The sequence below is a fragment of the Callithrix jacchus genome, chromosome 10, assembly GCF_049354715.1.
Source record: "Callithrix jacchus isolate 240 chromosome 10, calJac240_pri, whole genome shotgun sequence".
In the NCBI taxonomy this organism is placed as follows: domain Eukaryota; kingdom Metazoa; phylum Chordata; class Mammalia; order Primates; family Cebidae; genus Callithrix; species Callithrix jacchus.
In genome coordinates, this window is record NC_133511.1 from 10,155,853 (window position 1) to 10,178,869 (window position 23,017).

Genomic DNA, 23,017 nt, shown 5'->3' on the forward strand with positions numbered 1-23,017 from the left:
GACCCTTGACATGTTCAAGGCCCTGTAGCTGGTGCTGTCCGAGTTACTAAGACGAATGCTGTGTATGTATACAAAGAACTACCCTACAAAGCAGAAAGCTATAAAGTGCCTAATGGACTTGAAACTGTATTTGCTATAGGAGGGCTGAGAGAAGAGGGAACATCTACAATTTTTTTTTCTTTCCAATTCTCTTCCTGCAACTAATTCATTCGACCTTGGAGGTTTGATTTGATTTTTTTTTTTTTTTTTAAAGTTAACTGTTCTTTTACAACCTCCTCTTCAGGATTACTTGTCAGGGTTTGGTGCACCCTTCGCAGCTTGAAAGACTTTCTCTTCATCCAAAGATTTGGAGAAATTAGGAGCCATTGCCTTCTCTCTGCCATCGGCTTCAAGAGAGCGCCATACATTGGAGAGTCTTTACTCAGGTCTGTACTTTCTTGTTCTGAGTATTCAAATATTAGCGGGGTGATGAACTCAGCTCATCACAAAGTTTCCTGTTCAGGCTCACGGGTGGTGCACGCCTGTAGTCCCAGCTACTCGGGAGGCTGAGGCAGGATAATCATTTGAACCTGGGAGGCTGAGGTTGCAGGGACCCGAGATCATGTCACTGCACTCTGGCCGAGGCAATAGAGACTCCATGTCAGAAAATAAAAAAAGGTATCCGATTGTGTTTAGCGTATCTGCCCTAACCCCTTGTCTCTGGCCTTAGCCTCTTTATGAGCCCTGATGGAGGAAGACCCAGGAAGTGGTAGCCTTTCTAGTTTGTGACGCACTGTGTCTTTTGCGTGTTAGTTTAATCCTCAGAATGGCCCTGAAGGCTGGGATATCTTATCTGTGTTTAGAGTTATGGAAACTCTGATCCTCTAAGAGAATAATTTTTCCAAGGTCTCAGATCTCTGAAGTAGTAGACCTTGGATTGGAACATCGCTATTTCTGACCTTAAAGCCCGTGCATTTCCCTCAACATATTAACCATGATAAGGTGTATTTTAAAGTTCATCTTCCTGGGTTTTGTAAAAGTCTTTCAGAAATCTCAGCTCATCACAAAGTTTCCTGTTCAGGCTCACGGGTTTGATGTACTCAGCCAGCGTTTATTTGCCAAAGTCTAGGACAGCTACCCGTCGGCAGCAGCCCCAAGCCTATTCATTATTGTCATTTACAATTTTATAGTCATAATTATTTCCTTGTATAATGGCATTCTGAAATTTTCCAAGCTTTCCCACTGTCCTTGTTTCACAGTGTGCAGAATTCACTTTTGCTCTAATTTTGACTCCTAGATGACAGAATTCCCCAGTTTTTTTAACGGGTGGGGGATGGGGGGATGCGGAACACAGTGGCCTAGCTAACCGGTTTCCGCGAGACGTCCGGCTCTCTTTTACATTTTTTTGTGTCTGCATGGCAACTCCGGGCGTTAACAAAGCATCCAGCTTACGACCGAACCTGGAGGGTAGGTGAAAGTTCCCTGCGCGGGCCCCGCCCCGTGGGCCCGGGCCGCGGGGGCGAACGGGGCGGGGCCGCACTCCGCTCGCCAGTGTCTTTATAGGTCACCCGGAAGGCACGCGGGGACTCGGCGAGTTCTTCGCGGCAGGGCCTCTCTGCCGCTCCAGCCCAGCGCCCCTCGCCCCTTGCCGCGGCCCTCGGGGGTCAGCACCGGAGCTGCGGTCCCCGCCTCTCGGAGACTCTCTCGGCCTCAGCGCGGTCACCGTCGCTTCCGGCAGTTCCCGACCGCGGGCGATGGCCGCCGCTGGGGGCGCCCGGCTCCTGCGCGCCGCTTCCGCGGTCCTCGGCGGCCCTGCAGGCCGGTGGCTGCACCACGCTGGGTCCCGCGCCGTTGCGGGCGGCCCGCTGAGGAGCCGGGCGCCGGGGGGGAGCGCGGGGGCGAGCCGTCCGCTGAGCGTGTCGGCGCGGGCGCGGAGCAGGTAGGGCGCCGTGCAGGTGCGATCGCGGGCCAGGGCCGGGGTCCCCGGTGGGTAGTGCCTGGCTCGCTGGGCCGGGTCTCCGGGTCCACCGCCTCTCCTGGGCGCCTGCGGGCCGGGCCCACGCCCCGGAGGCCCGCCTCTCTCCCCGCTCCTCTGGGGTGCCCTTGCGGCTCAGTCTAGCTGCTCGGTGGCGTGGCTGCCTCCCTTCCGTCTCACTGCAAAGCTCCTTCCTGCACCAGCCACTCCCGGCGGGAATCGGGGACCCACCCTGGACGCCCAGCTCCCTTTCCCAGCGCCCCCGGTGCCCTCGGGAAAGCCGGCAGTTTGCCGCTGCTCCTTCTCCGTTTGATTTGTTTGGGATCTGACCTTTGCTCTGCCTGCAACTGGTAGTGACCTTCGTGACAGGCTCCCTGCTGCTGTCCTGGCCTGACACTCCTGCCAGCAGTTTCTTTCAGGGCCTTGCCCTGCTGTGGGAGGACATCCTGGTCTCAGATCTTTGTCAGGGAGTGTTTAGGTAGAAAACACCGAGCCCATGTCTCTGCTGCCCTGTAGGCCTTTTGCTAGTTCCTTAAGTGTTGAAAGCAGTTTGCCAGGACTTGAAACTTGGCTTTGGTAGGGATTTGTCTGACGTGTCTAACGTCCTCAGTTCTTAGGAACCCAGTCCCCGCCTTTGCACGTTGAAGATAATAACAGTTTAAACCTCCTACGGTTAATGGAAGGATACGTGAGTTAATACAGCGATACAGGTAGTCTTGTGCCTGGCACGCAGTGAGGGCTCTGTAGATGTCACCTGCTAGCAGCAGCCGCCGCCGCTGCCTCTTAGGCTCACAGCGTTAAGTGGGTTTTGTATTAAATATTGCAAGATGGGACCAATTTCTCCCAAATGTGTTGAAGTTTTAGGTTCTTGGGCATATTTGTTTTTCAGAGACACTCCTTAGATACACTACAGATGAAATTTACACATACTTTCAGACGCTAGCAACGTGGTGGAGATTTATATAATGCATATCTCTCAACAGCTCTTTACCCCGTGATGTAGGGTAGCAGGAATCAAGAGCTAGAGGAAGAGGGTGTTGGATTTGTATGCTGCTTTTTCTGGTTTCTTCTTGAGAAAGTCCCTGAGAGCAGGGCTTAGAACTTGCAGTCATCATTTCCCCACAAATCCCGTTATCTAATGGGTGCTCCAAACATTTCTGTTGCGTGAACTTTGGGGGAAATCAGGGAGAAGGTAAGCCAGTTATATTTGTTCCTGTTTCCTCTGCACTTCCCTCCCTTTGACCTGTGTGGGTGCCTTGCTTTCTATTATACAATAGATGAGTTTTGGACAATTGTATACATTGGGACAGATATTGAACATGCTTGTATAACTGGTATAAGGGAACACGAATGTTTTTGTAGTAATTGGGAGTTGTCTCTCTCAGATTTGTTTGGATTTGGATATGTCAGGTTGTCTTAAAGGGGAACACATCTATTTCCTCATAATCCTGCTGCCCTCTTTACTGGTACAATTTCTAATCGTGGTCTTATAATTCCTCTTACAGACTTTGGAGCTACAACTAGATTTTCCAGTTCTTACTGTGTTAATGAGACTTGTGCTGTCCGATACGGTAGCCACTAATCACATATGGCTATTGATGTTTAAGATAATTAAAGGTAAATAAAATTAAAGGTTCGGTCTCCCAGTTACACTAGCTGCATTTCAAGTACTCAGTAGCCACATGTGTATTGGACATGGCAGGTATGTGGAGAACACCTTTGTTATGGCACAGAGTTCTTACGGACAGACAGAGCCGTTCTAGAAACTAGTTCTTTGAGGTTTAACAACTCAATAAGCTATCGGTAACTGAGAGTCAGAAAAACCCCTTTAACTCTAAAATAATACCATGACACAATAATTTTGCAGTGATTTAGGTTACAAAGAGCTTTCACGTGTATTATTTCACATGACTCTTAAGACAATTCTATGAGGTAGGGAGGATAGATAAATGGGAATAAAAATTTCATATTAATTAGTTGGCAAAACTAGGAATAGAACTCAAGAAGTTTTTGTTGATCTTTGAAAGAAATTTTAATTTCTATTTGTTTTTAAAATTTCACTAGTTGCGGGGGGTGGGGAGTTGGGGAGAGAGAGCATGTCGAGAACTGCCAGATATAGGTGAAGGGGAGGAAGGCAGTAAGTCACACTGCCATGTGTGTACCTATGCAACAATCTTGCATGTTCTTCACCTGTACCCCAAAATCTAAAATGCAAGTTAAAAAAAAGAGTTATAACAGTGCTGCTGCCTCAATAAAGCTGCTTTCTTCCAAAAAAAAAATTTCAGTAGTTATTGGGGCACAGGTGGTGTTTGGTTAATGGGTGAGTTTTTTAGTGGTGATTTTGGAGGTTTTGGTGCACCCTTCACCCGAGTGTAGTGGTGCCATCGTGGCTTACTGCAACCTCTGTCTCCTAGGTTCAAGCGATTCTCATGCCTCAGCCACCTGAATTGCTGGGATTACAGGTGCGTGCCACCACACTTGCACACTGTTTTGGTAGAGAGAAGGTTTCACCACGTTGGCCAGCCTGGTCTCGAACTCCTGGCCTCTAGTGATCTGCCTGCCTCAGCCTTCCTAAGTATTGAGATTACAGGCATGAACCCCTGTGCCCGGCCTAGTGTCTACAGCTTCCGACTCTTAGGTTCCATACTCTTTCAGCTAAAGAATTGCCTTTTTCTCTCATTTCCAGTTCCTCTCCTGTTCTTTGGTCAACCTGTTAATGCTCTTACTTGGCAGTTGTTTTGTAGGGCTGTACGCCTTTAATACAGACCAGCAGATTGGGCTTCTTAGCAAAAGCGCTTGGTCTTTAAATGAAAGTTATTAATCAGTGTTTGTTGAATTCTACTCTGTGTTATGTATTTTGCATACATTGTCAGAACTGTAAGGTTAATGTCCTGATTTTGTAGAAGACGAGGCTGATGTAAAAGAGATTTCAAATTCCTTTGCTGTAAGCTTAGCTCTAGAGTGCTTCAGAAGAACAGCAATACTAAAACCTCTGGCTTTCAGTGGTGTTTATAAATGATGGAATTCTTTCTAATGTACTTCCAAGCTTTCACTGATGTCAAATCTCTAGACTTCTCTGCTGGGCTCAGACCCATACCCGTATTTCCATCTGGCTTTTGGACATTTTTTTTTTTTTTTGAGATGGAGTTTTTTGCTCTTGTTACCCAGGCTGGAGTGCAATGGCGTGATCTCAGCTCACTGCAACCTCCGCCTCCTGGGTTCAGGCAATTCTCCTGCCTCAGCCTCCTGAGTAGCTGGGATTACAGGCATGCGCCACCGTGCCCAGCTAATTTTTTATATTTTTAGTAAAGACGGGGTTTCACCATGTTGACCAGGATGGTCTCGATCTCTTGACCTCGTGATCCACCCGCCTCGGCCTCCCAAAGTGCTGAGCCACCGCGCCCAGCCTGGACATTCTTATCTAGCTTTTTCACTATTGAATTCAGCAGGTCTAAGCTTGAACTTATTTCCATCTTCCCCAAAGCTCCTTTGCTTCCTGTCTTTTTTATTTATCTATTTATTTAGAGACAGGGTCTGGCTATGTTGCCCAGGCTGGAGTGCAGTGGCTATTCAGAGGTGCGATCCCACTACTGATCAGCACGGGAGTTTTGACCTGCTCCATTTCCGACCTGGGCTGGTTCACCCCTCCTTGCTTCCTGTCTTAAACCTAGGTTAAACGGTACCACCCAATTGCGTGAGCTGGAAATCCCAGTGTTTTTCTTCCTCCCTTTTCAGTTTATCTTATGTAGATGGTCACTAAAGTTTGGTCTGCCTCCTGGATGTCTATTGAGTCACTGTGTTCTCTGTCCTGGCTTAGTTTGTGGTCTTCTGATTACCTCCAGAGTGGTCTTTCTGCCTCCTGGGTATTTTCATTCTCAGCCATTCTACTTTGAAAAAAATGGCAGTTGTCTTGTTGAAAATCATGAATAATGTGTGGGAATACTAGTTTTAAAGCATTTTTGGCTGTGATAAAAAGTTGGAGAGCACAGGCCCCTTTGAGGAACATTCCCGTACATACGTACACCCTTTTGATGAGTTTTAATTAATAGAATCCTGGTTCTTTCCAGTGTTATAAGATTAGGGAGGGCTTCGGTTGCCTCATTTGTGGAATGGGATCATTGGACTTGATAATTTTCAAGATAGTTATGGCTCTGAAATTATTTAATTCTGAGTTTTGCTTGAAGATGTAGTTGATGGGCTCTTGCCATCTGTTGGTAGTAGGAAGAATAACAACTCATTTTAAGTTGAGAATCTTTTCAAATGTGAGGTAAAAATTAAAATGAACGATGGTGGAGGAATAAGGATCTAGTTGCTAGTATAATGTCTTTTCTCAAGTTTTGGAGGGATGTTTGTGAGAAGTGAAAGAAATTTAAGTCCGCTAGCTGATAGCTAACAAGCTAGCTTATAAAACAGATTCAAAGAGGTATTTATCTTACAGATTCAAACAAATGAAAAACTTTTTCTAGTCCCTTTGATTTGGAAGTATGTAATGTGCACTGAAATGAGATGTCAGATACACAGAAAACTCTAAACAACTTCTCTCAGCGATAGTATTCTATGTAGCACAGCAGTCGTCCTATTGAGAGCAGAATGATTTGCTTTTTTTTTTTTTTTTTTTTGGAGAGAGAGTTTCACTCTACCCCCCAGGCTGGAGTGCAGTGGTGCGATCTTGGCTCACTGCAACCTCCGCCTTCTGGGTTCAAGCAATTCTCCTGCCTCAGCCTCCCAAGTAGCTAGAATTATAGGCATGCGCCATGATGCCCAGCTAATTTTTGTATTTATAGTAGAGATGGGTTTCGTCCTGTTGGCCAGGCTGGAGTGCAGTGGTGCAATCATATTCTACTGCAGCCTCCTCTTCCTCCTGGGTTGAAGGTATCCTCCCATCTCAGCCTCCCAATTAGCTGGGCCTGCAGGTCATATTACTACACCTGGCTAATTATTTTATTTTTTGTAAAGGTGGGATCTTGCTATGTTGCCCAGGCTGGTCTCAAAACCCTGGCCTCAAACAATCTTCCCACATCAGCTTCTCAAAGTACTGGGAATGCAGGTGCAAGCCGCTGCACCGGCTTTTATGAGAGTAAAATAGACTTCATGAGTGATGATAATTGCCAAATGTCTTGTAACTGACTATTAGGCAGACACGTACTGAGGCCACCAGGTGGCCTTGACCGGGTAGTCATTGCCATTTCCCGTAAGGTAGTAGAGCTTATTACCTGGTAGGTGGGTAGATATATATGCCTTTGATGTGTCATGCCTTCTTCCCAAATAAACTTTGGAAAGAAAAGAAAATACTTTCAGCTAGGCATGGTGGCTCAGGCCTGTAATCTCAGAGTTTTAGGAGGCCAAGTTGAGAGGACTTATCGAGGCTAAGGTTTGTGACCAGTTGAGCAACATAGTGACACTCTGTCACTACAGAAAAATAAAAATAAAAAAATTATCCAGATGCGGTGCTGGACACCTGTAGTCCCATCTACTCTGGAGGCTTTATAGGCTTTTAAACTAATTATTTTAAATTATGTTTTGAAATTACTAAAAATACTAAAGGACTGCTTTCTTTTCCAGCTCAGAAGATAAAATAACAGTCCACTTTGTAAACCGTGATGGTGAAACATTAACAACCAAAGGAAAAGTTGGTGATTCTCTGCTAGATGTTGTGGTTGAAAATAATCTAGATATTGATGGCTTTGGTGAGTATGAAACATTTCTTAAAATGCATAAGTGAAACTGTTAGGTTTCAATTTTTTTTTGAAGAATTTTAACCTATAGCATGCTAGGTAAAATATTAACATTTAGGATGTGTTAGTGTTATATTCTTATTTATAAAGAATAATAGAGTGACACCGTTCTCTTCTTTATAAACTTAAATAACTCGTGGCCAGAAATCTGCTGTAAGATAAGGCCTCTTTACCTTACTGTTTACATGTGTGATGCAAAGCTGATGTTATGGAGTACAGTTAAAAGATACCAGGTTAGAGAGAAAAAAATGTGATAGCCCGGAGAAGTAGTTAAATATCTTGAATGTCAGCTCACCTTCCTAGGAAAGGTAACTTATCCTGGAAAGTGCTTTGTTTAGAAAGTTTTCATTTTAAGACTTCTGACCATATGCCTTAACTACACGTGCAAATCCAGTGTTCCTGCAGCTGCCCTTTTCCACTTCCTCAGGCGCACCCTGTGTATCACCTGTCAGTTTCGTTCAAGCACTGTGTGCCTAGGACAGGAGTTTTCAGAGAGGGTTTCCTTGACCATTAGCCTGAGTGTCACCTGGTAAATACAGATTTTCAGACACTTCTCCCCTGCCTGCCGCCCCTGCCCCAGACTCACTGAGTCACAAAGTCTGGGATAGGCCCAGCATTGTGTGTTTTAACAGCTGTCTGTGTGATTTTGATGCATGTTCAAGTTTGAGAATCACTAGTGTGGAATAAGTTTCAAGGAACATATCTGACTAGGCTTCTTCCAAGGCATAGTTCACATTACACTTGTAAAAACCATTTCTAGATCAGAATTAATTTCTCTTTCTTCGGTCTTCCCATGATGTATTAAATCTACCTCTCTTTGTTAATGCTTATAACAGTTTTCCTTTTTAGAGAGACTGGACCTGTCTCTTATTAGATTGCTTGTTTTTGAAAGACTGTTAGGTAACCTCACGGAGTAGACTTTGTTCAGAGTTGGCACTCAATAATATTTGCTGCATATCTTTTTTTTTTGAGACAGACTCTCCCTCTGTCACCCAGGCTGGAGTGCAGTGGTGCAGTCATAGCTTACTGAAGCCTTGACCTTCTGGGCTCCAGTGATCCTCCTGACTCTGTCTCCTGAGTGGCTGGGATTACATGTGTGAGCCACCATGCCCAGCCTTGAATATCTAAATCTACTTTCTTTTTGCTAGTTTAAAAATAATTATAACAACTAGAATTTGAGTGTATACCACATTCCAGCATATGTTAAATGAGGTAGATTTTTTGTTTTAGTCTCCCTTTGATAGTTGAAGAAACTGAGTCTCATGGAAATTAATTTTCCCTGGTTATGCATGCAGTAAGTGAGAGGGCTAAGACTCAAACCTGTCTTGAAGTCAAGATGTGTGTCTCATTGTGGTTTTGATTTGCGTTTCTCCGGTGATTAGTGATGTTGAACATTTTTTCATATGTTTATTGGCCGCTTTTATGTCTATTTCTTTTTTGTTTTTGAGACCGAGTCTCCCTCCGTCACCCAGGCTGGATTGGAGTACAGTGGTGCAATCTTGGCTCACCACAACCTCTGCCTCCCGGGTTCAAGTGATTCTCCTGACTCTGTCTCCTCAGTAGCTGGGACTACAGGCGCATGCCACCATGCCTGGATAATTTTTTTGTATTTTTAGTAGAGACAGGGTTTCACCATGTTAGCCAGGATGGTCTCAATCTCTTGACCCTGTGATCTACCTGCCTTAGCCTCCCAAAGTGCTGGCGTGTCAGGCGTGAGCCACCATGCCCAGCTGTCTGTGTCTTCTTTTGAGTGGTGTCTGTTCATGTCTTTTTTTTTTTTTTTCCCAACTTTTATTTAGATTCAGCGAGTACACGTGCAGGTTTTTAAATGGATGTATCCGGGATGCTGAAGTCTGGGGGTCTGGGGTATGAATAATCCGGTCACCCAGGTAGTACAAATAATAACCAACAGACAGCTTTTCATCCTTGTCCCTCTCCCTTCCCCTTCTGGTAGTCCGCAGTATCTCCTGTTCCCAACTTTATGTCCATAGGACCCAGTATTTAGCTCACACTTCAACGTGAGAACACTTTGCTTTTCTGGTTCTGTGTTAATTTCCTTAGGATAATGGCCTTGAGCTGTATTCTTGTTGCTGGAAAGGACATAGTTTTGTTCTTTTTTATGGCTGCATATTCCGTGGTATATATGTACTACATTTTCTTTATCCAGTCCTCTATTGACGGGCACCCAGATTGATTCCATAGCTTTGCTATTATGAATAGTGCTGAGGTAAACATACAAGAGCATGTGTCTTTTGGTAGAATGATTTGTTTTCTCCTGGGTACGCACCCAGTAATGGGATTGCTTGGTTGAATGGTAGTTCCATTTTTAGTTCTTTGAGAAATCTCCAAACTGCTTTCCGCAGTGGCTTAACTAATTTGCATTCCCACCAGCACTGTATAAGTGTTTCCATTTCTCTGCAGCCTTGCCAACATGTGTAATTTTTGACTTTTTAATTATATTCTTTTTTTTTTTTTTAAGGTTTTGTTTTTTTTTAAGCAGGCCGTTGTAAGGCCCTGGCTGGAGCGCCGACAACCCCAACTTTTTAATGATATTCGTTATGACTGGTGCAAGATGGTATCTCATTGTGGTTTTGATTTGCAAAGTGGAGTATTTTGCCATGTTTCATGTTTGTTGGCCACTTGTATGTCTTCTTTTTTAAATATTTATTTATCTGTTTTGAGACAAATTCTCACTGTCACCCAGGCTGGAATAAAGTGGTGCAATTTCAGCTCACTGCAACCTCTGTGTCTTGAATTCACGTGATTCTTGTGCCTCAGTCTCCTGAGTAGCTGGAATTACAAGGGTGCGCCACCATGCCCAGCTAATTTTTGTATTTTTAGTAAGATACTGTTTAGCCATGTTGGCTAGGCTGGTCTTGAACTCATGACTTCAAGTGATCTGCCCACTTCAGTCTCCCAAAGTGCTGGGATTATAGGAGTGAGCACCACACTTGACCTCTGCCCACTTTTTAATGAGGTTTGCTTTTTAGTTGTTGATCTCTTTAAGTTCCCTAGAGATTCTGGATATTAGACCTTTGTTGGATGCATAGTTTGTGAATATTTTCTCCCATTATGTGGGGTGTTTACTTTGATTTTTTTTTTTTTTTTTTGAGACAGAGTCTTGCTCTATTGCCCAGGCTGGAGTGTAATGGTGCAGTCTTGGCTCACGGCAACCTCCGCCTCCCAGGTTCAAGCAATTCTCCTGCTTCAGCCTCCTGAGTAGCTGGGATTAGAGGTACCCACTACCAAGCCCAGCTAATTTTTGTTGGCCAGGCTGGTCTGGAACTCCTGACCTCAAGCAGTCTGCCCACCTTGGCCTCCTAAGTGCTGGGATTACAAGTGTAAGCCACTACGCCTGACCACTGCCCACTTTTTTTCCCCGAGATGGAGTCTCACTCTGTTTCCCAGGCTGGAGTGCAGTGGTGTGATCTCGGCTCACTGCAACCTTTACCTCCTGTGTTAAAGCAATTCTTCTGCCTCAGCCTCCTGAGTAGCTGGGATTAAAGGTACATACCACTATGGCTGGCTATTTGTTTTGTATTTTTAGTAGAGATGGGGTTTCACCATGTTGGCCAGGCTGGTCTTGAAATCCTGACCTTCTGATCCGCCTGACTTGGCCTCCCCACATGCTAGGATTACAGGTGTGAGCCACCGTGCCCAGCCCTCTGCCCACTTTTTAATGAGGTTATTTGTTTTTTGCTTATTGATCTAAGTTCCCTGTAGATTCTGGATATTAGACCTTTGTTGGATGCATGGTTTGTGAATATTTTCTCCCATTTTGTAGGGTGTTTACTTTGTTGATAGTTTCTTTTAATGTGCTGAGGCTCTTTAATTAGGTCCCACTTGTCAATTTTTGTTTTTGTTGCTATTGCTTTTGAGGACTTAGTCATAAAAATTATTTGCCAGCGCCAGTTTCCAGGAGAGCATTTCTGAGGTTTTCTTCTAGGATTTTTTCAGTTTTAGGTCCTACATTTAAGTAATCTATTTTGAGTTAAATTTTGTATGCAGTGATAGGTAGGGGTCTAGTTTCATTCTGCAGGTAACAGCCAGCTATCCAGCACCATTTATTGAACAGGGAGTGTTTTCCTCATTGCTTATTTTTGTTGACTTAGTCAAATATCAGATTTTCTAGATGTATGGCTTTACTTGTCAGTTCTCTATTCTGTTCCTTTGGTCTGTGTGTCTAGGTTGTCTAGTTTGTGTGGATAGGGGTGTTCCTAACAGCCTCTAGGATCTTGGTATCTTTATGGGATTGGGTGTGATGCCATCTTTGTCATTTCTGATTGGGCTTATTGGGATTGTCTCTTTTCTTTTCTTTGTTAGTTTAGCTAGTGGGCTTATCATTTTGTTTATCCTTTCAAAAAACCAGCTTCCAGTTTTGTCCATCCTTTGTGTGGATTTTTGGATCTCAGTTTTATTCAGTTCTGCTCTGAGTTTAGTTATTCCTTTTATTCTGCTAGCTTTGAGGTTCTTGTTTTTCAGGTTCTTCTAGATGTAATGTTAGCTGGTTACTTTGAAATCTTTCTAACTTCTCAGTGTAGGTGTGCAGTGTTCTAAACTTGCATCTTAACCCTGCTTTTGCTGCATCCCAGAGATTTTGGTATCTTGTGTCTCTGCTTTCATTGATTTCAAAGAATTTTTTATTTCTGTCACGTGGTGGAGCCACTTTAGCTGGTAGAAATATTTCCTGATCTTTGACAGAAGTGGGTAAACCATGCTGTGGTTTGTGTGCGTCGGAACTTGTGGCTTTTATGCTGTTGAAAAAATTTATATCTTTTTTTTTTTTTTTTTTTTGAGATGGAGTTTTACTCTTGTACCCAGGCTGGAGTGCAATGGCGCGATCTCGGCTCACCGCAACCTCCGCCTCCTGGGTTCAGGCAATTCTCCTGCCTCAGCCTCCCAAGTAGCTGGGATTACAGGCACGCGCCACCATGCCCAGCTAATTTTTTGTATCTTTAGTAGAGATGGGGTTTCACCATATTGACCAGGATGGTCTCAATCTCATGACCTCGTGATCCACCCGCCTCGGCCTCCCAAAGTGCTGGGATTACAGGCTTGAGCCACCGCGCCCGGCCGAAAAAATTTACATCTTAACATCTCGTAGCAGTGTTAACTAAAGTTTCATTTAGTGATGGTGTGGTACTGAAATATGTCCCAAATTAATAACGTTGGAATGGCTGCTAAACATGATCCAACACTGAAAAAGGCTGAACAGTCAGCTTGACATTTGGTGCGGTTTATTTAGGAGTAGATACTGTATAGACAGAAGTACTTACAAAATAGGATTTTTAAAAAGGCATTAAAGTAGGATTTTTTTTTTTTTTTTTTTCCTGAGACAGAGCCTTGCTCTGTCGCCCAGGCTGGAGTGCAGTGGTGCGATCTTGGCTCACTGCAGGCTCCGCCTCCCAGGTTCAAGCACTTCTCCTGCCTCAGCCTCCCGAATAGCTGGGATTACAGGCATGTGCCACTGTGTCTTGCTACTTTTTGTATTTTTAGTAGAGGTGGGGTTTCACCATGTTGGCCAGGCTGTTCTGGAACTCCTGACCTCAGGTGATCCACCCACCTTGGCCTTCCAAAGTGCTGGGATTACAGGCATGAGCTAGAGCACTTGGCCTAAAGTAGGAATATTTTTAAGCTCACAAAAAAAATCACTTGGTCAAGGATAATGGAAAACAATACTGGTGATATGGTCTGGCTGTGTCCATCCCCAAATCTCATCTTGAATTTCCACATGTTGTAGGAGGGACCTGGTGGGTGGTAATTGAATCCTGGGGGCAGGTCTTTCTTATGCTGTTCTCGTGTTAGTGAATAAGTCTTGTGAGATATGACAGTTTTATAAGGGGGAGTTTCCCTACACAAGCTGTCTGTTTGCCTGCTGCCATCCGTGTAAGGTATGACTTGCTCCTCTTTGCCTTCCACCAGGATTGTGAGGCTTCCTCAGCTACATGGAACTGTAAGTCCATAAACCCTTTTTCCTGTATAAATTACCCGTTTTTTTTCATGTATGTCTTTGTCAGCAGGGTAAAAATGGACTAATACAGCAGATTGGCACCAGGGGTGGTGTGCTACTGAAAAGATACCTGAAAATGTGCAAGCGACTTTGGAACTGGGTAACAGGCAGAGGTTGGAACAGTTTGGAGGGCTCAGGAGAAGACAGGAAAATATGGGAAAGTTTGGAACTCCCTAGAGATTTGTGGAATGGCTTTGGCCAAAATGCTGATAATGATATGGACAATGAAATCCAGGCTGAGGTGGTCTCAGGTGGAGATGAGGAACTTGTTGGGAATTGGAGCAAAGGTGACTCTTGCTATGTTTTAGCAAAGAGACTGGTGGCATTTTGCCCCTGCCCTAGAGATTTGTGGAACTTTGAACTTGAGAGAGATGACTTAGGGTATCCGGCAGAAGTTTCTAAGCAGCAAAGCATTAAACAGATGACTTGGATGCTGTTAAAAGCATTCAGTTTTAAAAGGGAAACATAAAAAACGTTTGGAAAATTTGCAGCCTGACAATTCGATAGAGAAGAAAATCCCATTTTCTGGGAGAAATTCAAGCTGGCTACAGAAATTTGCATAAGGGAACGAGGAACTGAATGTTAATCCCCGAGACACTGGGGAAAATGTCTCCAGGGCATGTCAGAGATCTTCATGGCAGCTCCTTCCATCACAGGCCCAAAGGCTTAGGAGGGAAAAGTGGTTTCACAGGCCGGGCCCAGAGCCTCCTTGCTGTGTGCAGCCTAGGGACTTGGTGCCCGGCATCCTAGCTGCTTCAGCCATGGCTGAAAGGGACAAACATAGGGCTGAGGCCATGGCTTCAGAGGGTAGAAGCCTCAAGCCGTGGCAACTTCCATGTGGTGGTGAGTCTGCCAGTGTACAGAAGTCAAGAACTGGGGGGTCTGGAAACCTCTGCCTAGATTTCAGAGGATGTATGGAAATGCCTAGATTGCCAGGCAGAAGTTTGCTGCAGGGTTAGGGCTCTTATGGAGAACTTCTCCTAGGGCAGTACAGAAGGGAAATGTGGGGTTGCAGCCCTCACAACAGAGTCCCTACTGGGACATTGCCTAGTGGAACTGTGAGAAGAGGGTCATTGTCCTCCAGACCTCAGAATGGTAGATCCACAGACAACTTGTACTGTATACCTAAAAAAGCCATAGACACTCAATGCCAGACCATGAAGGCAGCTGGGAGGGAGGCTGAATCTTGCAAAGCCACAGCGGGGCGGAGCTGCCCAAGACCATGGGAACCCACCTCTTGCATCAGTGTAACCTGGATGTGAGACGTGGAGTCAAAGGAGACCGTTTTGGAGCAATAAGATTTGACTACCCCACTGGATTTTGGACTTCCATGGGGTCTGTAGAGCCTTAGTTTTGGCCAAATTCTCCCATTTGGAATGAGTGTATTTACCCAATGCCTGTACTCCCATTGTATCTAGGAAGTAACTAAGTTGCTTTTGATTTTTATAGGCCCATAGGTAGAAGGGACTTGCTTTGTCTTGGATAAGACTTTGGACTGTGGACTTTTAAATTAATGCTAAAATGAGTTAAGACTGTTGGAAAGGCATGATTGGTTTTGAAATGTGAGGACGTGAGATTTGGAAGGGACCAGGGGCAGAATAATATGGTCTGGCCATGTCCCCACCCAGACCTCATCTTGAATTCCCATGTGTTGTAGGAGGGACCTGATGGGAGGTAATTGAATCTTGGGGGCAGGTCTTTCCCATGCTGTTCTTGTGATAGTGATTTAGTCTCATGATATCTGACAGTTTTCTAAGGGGGAGGTTCCATGCACAAGCTCTCTTTTTGCCTGCTGCCATCCATGTAAGATGTGACTTGTAAGGAGCCAATGTATGTAGCTAGGCCTGGAGGAAAAAAAAAAAAAAGGAAGTAAGACATGACTCGTTCCTCCTTGCCTTCTGCCAGGACTGTAAGGCTTCCCCAGCCATTGTGGAACTGTAAGTTGATTAAACGCTTTTTCCTGTATAAATTACCCAGTTTCAGGTGTGTCTTTATCAGCAGCATGAAAATGGACTAATACAACTAGTCCCATAGTTTCAGGCACAGAACTGTGGCACAAACATCAACCTTCAATGGCTGATGTTTATAGGTGGTGAAAATTCATCTCTACTCCTCCCTGCCCTACCCCGTACCTTTTTTTTTTTGTGTGTGTAAGAAATTTATCTCAACTTAACTTTTAAATTATGTGAAGATTTCAGCACTAGCGTCTCTTGTATAAAAAAAAGACAATTAGTTTTAGATTATCTTCCCTTCCCTCCACACCATTTAACATACTGTGTTGTTTTTTGACTTTTTAATAATATCCTTTTTTTTTTGAGATGGAGTTTCACTCTTGTTGCCTAGGCTGGAATGCATTGGCAAGATCTTGGCTCACTGCAACCTCCACCTCCCTAGTTTAAGTGATTCTCCTGCCTCAGCCTCCTGAGTAGCTGGAATTGCAGGCTCCCACCACCATGCCCAGCTAATTAAAAAAAATGTTTTTAGTAGAGACAGGGTTTTACCATGTTGTCCAGGCTGGTTTTGAACTCCTGACCTCAAGTGATCTACCCGCCTTGGCCTCCCAAAGTGCTAGGATTACAGGTGTGAGCCACTGCACCTGGCCAACAGCTAATATCCTTTCTCACTGGTGTGAGATGGTATCTCATTGCATTTCTCTGATGATTAGTGATGTGGAACATTTTTTTCATGTTTGTTGGCTGCTTGTATGGCTTTTTTTGAGAAGTGTCTGTTCATGTCCTTTGCTTGTTCTTTAAAGAGGTTGTGTTTTGCTTGTTGTGTTTTGCTTGTCGATTGAAGTTCCCTGTAGACTCAGGATATTGGACCTTTGTGGGATGCATAGTCGGTGAATATTTTCTCCCACTTGGTAGGTTCCTGTTTACTTTGTTGACAATTTATTTTGCTATCTAGAAGCTCTTTGCTTCATTAGTTCCCACTTCTCAATTTTTGCTTTTGTTAGAATTGCTTTTGGGGACTTAGTCAAAAATCCTTTACCAATCCAATGTCTAGAAGAGAATTTCCTTGGTTGTTTGTCTTCTATGTTTTTTATAGTTTGAGGTCTTACATTTAAATCTTTGATTCATTTTGAGTTAATTTTTGTATGTGGTGAAAGGCAGGGAGTCCAATTACAGTCTTCTGCATACGACTAGCTAGCCATCCCGACACCATTTATTGAATAGGGAGTCCTTTTCCCATTGCTTGTTTTTGTGTGCCTTTATTTGTGAGTTTTTTATTCTGTTCCATTGGTCAATGTGTCTTTGTATCAGTATTGTGCTGTTTTGATTACTGTAGCTTTATAGGATAGTTTAAAGTCTGGTAGTATGAAATAACAAAGCCTTTGGCTTTGTTCTTTTTCTTTAAAACTGCTTTGTCTATTTGGTTTCTTTTTTGGTTCTTAGTAGGATCTGGGACTCAACTCCAGAGGTGGGGCTTAGAGCCAGACCAATTTGAAGACTAACTAAAACAGGGACAGAGCAGAAGCAGCTTTCCATAAGACATGACCACCACTGGGCCATGTCAGTTTACCATTGCCGTGGGTACACCTGGAAGTTACTGCCCCTTTCCATGGCAATGGCCCAACCACCTGGGAGTTACTATCATTTTTCTGCAAATTTCTGCCCTTTAATTTGTATCTAATTAAAACTGGACAGAAATATAACTGTAGGGAGTTTGAGACCATCCTGGCCAACATAGCGAAAGCCTGTCTCGACTAAAAATACAAAAATTAGTTGGGTGTGGTGGCACACACCCCAGCTACTCCCAGTTGCAGTGAGCCAAGATTGTGCCCCTGCATACCACCCTGGGTGACTAAGCGAGACTGTCTCAAAAAAAAACCCCCAAAACACAAAAAAAGAAAACTGCAGAATAGCCTCTGAGCTGCTACTCTGGGCACGCTGCCTATGGGGCAGCCTTGCTCCACCAGGAGTCCCACCTCTGCTGCTGCCGTACGCTGCCACTTCAGTGAGAGTTTCTATTTTACACCGCTCACTTGCACGGAATCCTCTCCTGGGCAAAGCCAAGAACCTTCTTGGGCTAAGCCCCAGTTTTGGGGCTGACCTACCCTGCCTCAAGTCCAAATGAATTTTAGAGTAGTTTTTTTCTTAGAATTCTGTGAAAAATGATGGTGGTGGTTTGATAGGAATTGTGTGAATCTGTAAATTGCTTTGGGCAGTATTATCTGCCCATTTTTCTGATGAGGTATTGTTTATTTTCGTAGGTTAGTCAAAGCTCTTTAAATGTCCCATTTGATAAAAATTGTGAAGATGAAAATTTTAAACATTTACTTAAATGGCTTCCAACTGCTGTCTTACATGAAGCTACATATTCTCAAAATAGTGTAAAGTGTTTTTCGTATAAATAATTTGCATGGATTGCTTTACATTAATTTCTTCTAAATTAAAATGTAAGTGTTATGATCTTAATAGTTGAAAGTATTCTTTTTATAAAATATTTTTTTCTTCATCACTTGTGACCATATATTACAGTACTTTTTTTTTTTTTAACTGCAGGTGGCAAACATTACTGGATCATTTTGAAATCAATTTAGTCACTCCCAACTAGCATTTTAAAGAAATCAAAAAGAACAGAACATATAAAAACATACTATCGTTTACAAGCGTATTATGAAATGTTTATTTAGCTATTTTACGAAGCCTGTGTGTACTGGGTCATGATGTAAAATGAAATTCATACTGTGAGTCACAGTTAAACAAAGTGTTTTTGAAAGTCATTGGTTGGAATAGAAGAATTTCCTGCCTGGGGTTCTTTCCTGGCTCTAGCACCTTTTCAGCTTTGGGACCTTGGGTTGGGGGCTAACCCACTCATACCTCATCTTCTCATCTGTAAAGTGGGGATAATACTAATGTCTGCCTTATCAAGTTGCCGTAAAGATCAAATGACTAAATCAAGCAAGTGCTAAATATTAGCTAACATTGTTAACACAGGCATTAATCCATATTTATTGTTCATTATAGCGAATTTTAAAAATACATTTAAAAAGAATGTAACACTTCATGTCATCACACAGTGATAAGCACCAAAATAATCTTTTTTCCCATTACCTCAGAAATATAGAAAATTTAATGTAAATATAATTTTTAGTACTTTCATAAGAATTCTACTGGTATCATAGAAATGCACATATTCAGACTTAGAAGAAAAGCTTTAAAGATCAAGCATCCTGACATGTCCACAAATACTGATATGTAAAGATAAGCTTGAGATAAGTAAGCTAAACTATGTTCACTAAAGATAGAGGTAAGCCTAAGCCTCTCTCTAGAATAAAGATGAAAGAAATAAAATCAGGAAGGTTGAGGTGTTATCGTTATAAAGAAGAGCTTATTACTGCAACATTATGGGGCAGCTGTTTCATTATTTCCTAAGGCAAAATGCAGGAGCCCCTCTAAATACTGCACTTGTCAGAAGTCATACTCGCAGATGACCGCAGCTGCAAACCAAAGTACTTAGTTTCTTTACGGTTTCTCCCTGGGTGATCTCATCCATTCTGTGACCTTAGATCCTTTCTAGATGTTGATAAACTCTTAAATTTACGTCCTTAGCTCAGGCCTCTCCTCTGAGCCCTGACTTACAGATCTAACTTCCTGTTTTACATCTCTTCTTGGAAATCTCACATATTTAAAACAGCTTTGGATTTCTTTCCTCCTGACGAAACCTGTCCTTCTTTGAGTCTTTCCTGTCTCAGTGATGAGCACCACCCAGCTGTTGGAACCTGAAACTGGAGAGCACCATTCCTTCTTCTTTTCCCCCACCCCACATCCAGTCCATTGACACCTGCCAGGTGTGCCTTCGGTATTCCTCTCCAGTATGTCTTGTTGGCTCCATCCCTGAAGTCGGCACGTGGGGCTGGCCAGCCACTGTGCATCTAGAGCTGTGCTAACTTGCTCTGTTCTAGAGCCTAGCAGCCGAGTGATTTGTCCTAACAGAAATGACATGTGAGTCCCGTGATTAAAAACCATGAGTGGGCTGCACACGGTGGCTCACGCCTGTAGTCCCAGCACTTTGGGAGGCCTAGGCCGGCAGATTACGAGGTTATGAGTTGGAGACCAGCCTGGGCAACATGGTGGAAACAAAAATACAAAAATTAGCCAGGTGTGGTGGCATGCACCTGTAATCCCAGCTACTCAGGAGGCTGAGGCAGGAGAATTGCTTTAACCTGGGAGTCAGAGGTTGCAGTGAGCCAAGATCACGCCGTTACACTCCAGCCTAGGTGACAGAGTAAGAGTCTGTCTCAAAGAAAAAAAAACAACAACCAAAAAACCCAAAAATCGTGAGTGACTTTTTTTGCACTTAGGATAAAATTCGTATTCCCAACTGGAAAAGGCTGCATGTTCTGGCCCCATTTACCACTCTCCTCTTTTTTTTTCCCTTCATTGTTCTTTGTCTCATTTTGGTGATACTGGCCCTTTCTCAAGAGCTTGAACTCACCCAAAATTCCTACTTTGTATATACTTTACCCTCTCCCTGAGACACATCCCTCTCTCTCCCATCCCCCAAATTTAGCTTTTCATCTGTCAAATCTCAATTTATAGGCTTCCTTAGCAAGGCTTTGCCCAGACATACAGTCCAAAGTAGGGTTTCTCTTGTTACTGGAACCCGTTATCCTCCTCCTCAGCATCCTGTTCTTTTGTTTCACAGTATTTGTCACAGTTTAGAAATGATATATTTCTTGTGTTTCTCTCCCGATAGACTGATGAGGGATAAAGTTATTCCTGTTTTATTCCTCATTGTGTATGAAGTAATGAGTGAACAAATGAATAAAATGGGACAGTCATAGATTTTGGAAACAGTTCAAACGTAAACATTCTCATTGCCAACTTTTATATTAATATAGATCTTTTGGATGATGCAGGTATGTTTTCGGAGTGTATCATAATATTCTGTCACTAGGGGGCGGTTACACATCTGTGGTTCAACTTACCTAGTTGACTCTCAAGAGGTCTCTTTTCTTCTATATTAACTATTTTCCTCATATGTCTGTTTTGAGGGGAATTGTACAAATAGGAAGAACCTAATTGTGTTTGTATAAGCTTATATTATTCCCCTCACACTTGAGTCCCTATTGATATAATGTATTTCTGAGTATGCTTGATCAATCTTTACTCTAGAAAATTAGATTTTATGTTTACACATAATTTCATTTTTAATATATAATATTCCCATGCAGCCATCATCTAGACTTTTGTTTGGGAAAGGGGTTAGGTGTTGGGTGGGCAATCCGTGTTGTCAGCATCGTAGTGGATATGCAAAATGGTATTAATATGCAATGCACACACATGAGATCTCTTTTCCTATTGGCAAACACTCAAGTTACGTGAAAGGAGGAGCAACAGTCTGCAGAGATCTGGCTTTCTCTGGGAGTTAATTTCACAGCTAGGGTTTCTGAGGAATTGCACAAGTGCTTACCATCATTATTCCTATTTAAAAAAACAAAACTTGGTTCAGGAGTTCACCAACCTCGAAATTAGTAAGCATGCTTTACTATTCTTTGTATAATTTGGTATGCATATTTGAAATTGTGCAGATTAACGGTATTGAGATTCTTCCTCTGGCAACATCAGAAGTACTGTGAAAACCAAAACTGTTGTCAGGAATCCTACAATTTTAAGCTGGCAGGCTGCAAGTTGTAAATTTTATGTTTGTTACTGCAGCTAAAGATGGACCCATTCAACTGGTAAAGAAATCCCTGCTTTCCTTTGTCAGCAGCATGTAAACAACGCCCTTTACAGACATCTGAATGTCTGTGATTCTCTTAACTGTGGCGATGATATTTTGAACTGTGGTTATAATTTAAAATCATTTTTAAAGCCTGTGTCTCATTTCAGCCAAGCATTAAGCGCTAATGCTGAAAAATGTATCTGAAAATGAGTTATTTTGGAACAGAGGTTAGAGGTAACAAAATGCTAGGAAGAAAGCCAAAAAGCTGTCACGATGCATATTACTGTTAATTTACGAGAAAGGACTCTGAATGGTTAGCCAGAATGTCAACAAAAGCAAAGCAGTACTGAAGGGTATATACTTTTAAGTTCATGAAAATTGTTGTATAACCAAGCCACGATGGGGGCTAACATGCTGGCACCAGGGGCTAATAGGGTGGCTGTAACATGTTCCTGAATCAGGTTATTATCTGTGCCAAGGCATGAAGTATGTTATTAATTTTAATTGACACATCATAATTGTATGTATTTATAGGGTAGGTACAGTGTGATGTTTTGATATATGTATATAATGTGGAATGTTTAACAAGCTAATTAACATATCCTTTACCTCACTTATTTTTTTGTGATGAGACATGAAATTTACTGTTAGTAACTTTTGAGATACACAATGCATTATTAACTGCAGTCACCATGCTGTGCTATAGATTTTTTTTTTTTTTTAATTTTTTGAGACAGAGTCTCATTATGTCACCTAGGCTGAAGTGCAGTGGCATGATGGTGGCCCACTGCAGCCTCTACCTCCTGGGTTCAAGTGATTCTTGTGCCTCAGCCTCCCTAGTAGCTGGGATTATAGGCAAACACCATCACACCCTGCTAATTTTTATATTTTTAATAGAGATGGCGTTTCACCATATTGTCAGGTGGGTCTTGGACACCTGACCTCAAACAGTCTGCCCGCCTCTGCCTCCCAGAGTGCTAGGATTACAGGCATGAGCCACCATGTCCAGCCTGTGCTGGAGATCTTAAACACACATTCCTCCTAACTGAAAGTTTTGTACCCTTTGAGCAGCACATTCTCATTTCATTTCCTCACCCCCACTCTCATCCTCTGGTAACTACCGTTCTATTCTCTAAGGCAGCAGTCCCCAACCTTTTTGGCCCTAGGGACTGGTTTTGTGGAAGACAAATTTTCCATGGACGAGGTTGGTGTCAAGAGGTTTTTGAGATGATTCAAGTGTATTACATTTATTGCACACTTTATTTCTATCATTATTGTGCTGTACCATATAATGATATACAACTCATCATAAGGTAGAATCAGTGGGAGCCCTTAGCTTGTTTTCCTGCAACTAGATGGTCCCATCTGGAGGTCATGGGAGACAGTAACAGATCATCAGGCATTAGATTCTCATAAGGAGGGTACAGCCTAGATCCCTCCCATGCGCAGTTCACAATATGGTTCTCTCCCCTACGAGAATCCTTTTTTTTTCTTTCTGCGCCTCCTTTCCTGTGAGAATCTAATGCAGCTTCTGATCTGACAGGAGGTGGAGCTCAGGCGGTAATGTGAGCAATGGGGAGTGGCTATAAATACAGATGAAGCCTCCATTGCTCGCCATCTGCTCACCTACTGTGTGGCCTGTGGCCT

At 43.2% G+C, this 23,017-nt stretch overlaps 1 protein-coding gene across 1 annotated transcript in view; it reads left to right on the top strand.

Annotated features, from left to right (window-relative positions):
* The first annotated feature begins 1,563 nt into the window (after positions 1-1,563).
* FDX1 (ferredoxin 1) overlaps positions 1,564-23,017 on the top strand; it is a 36,353-nt gene continuing 14,899 nt past the window's right edge. Inside the window, exons 1-2 of the mRNA XM_009006742.5 lie at positions 1,564-1,918; positions 7,517-7,641. Of these exons, the coding sequence (XP_009004990.1) occupies positions 1,734-1,918; positions 7,517-7,641 (310 nt within the window). The 5' untranslated portion in view covers positions 1,564-1,733. The remainder of the gene's footprint in view (positions 1,919-7,516; positions 7,642-23,017) is intronic.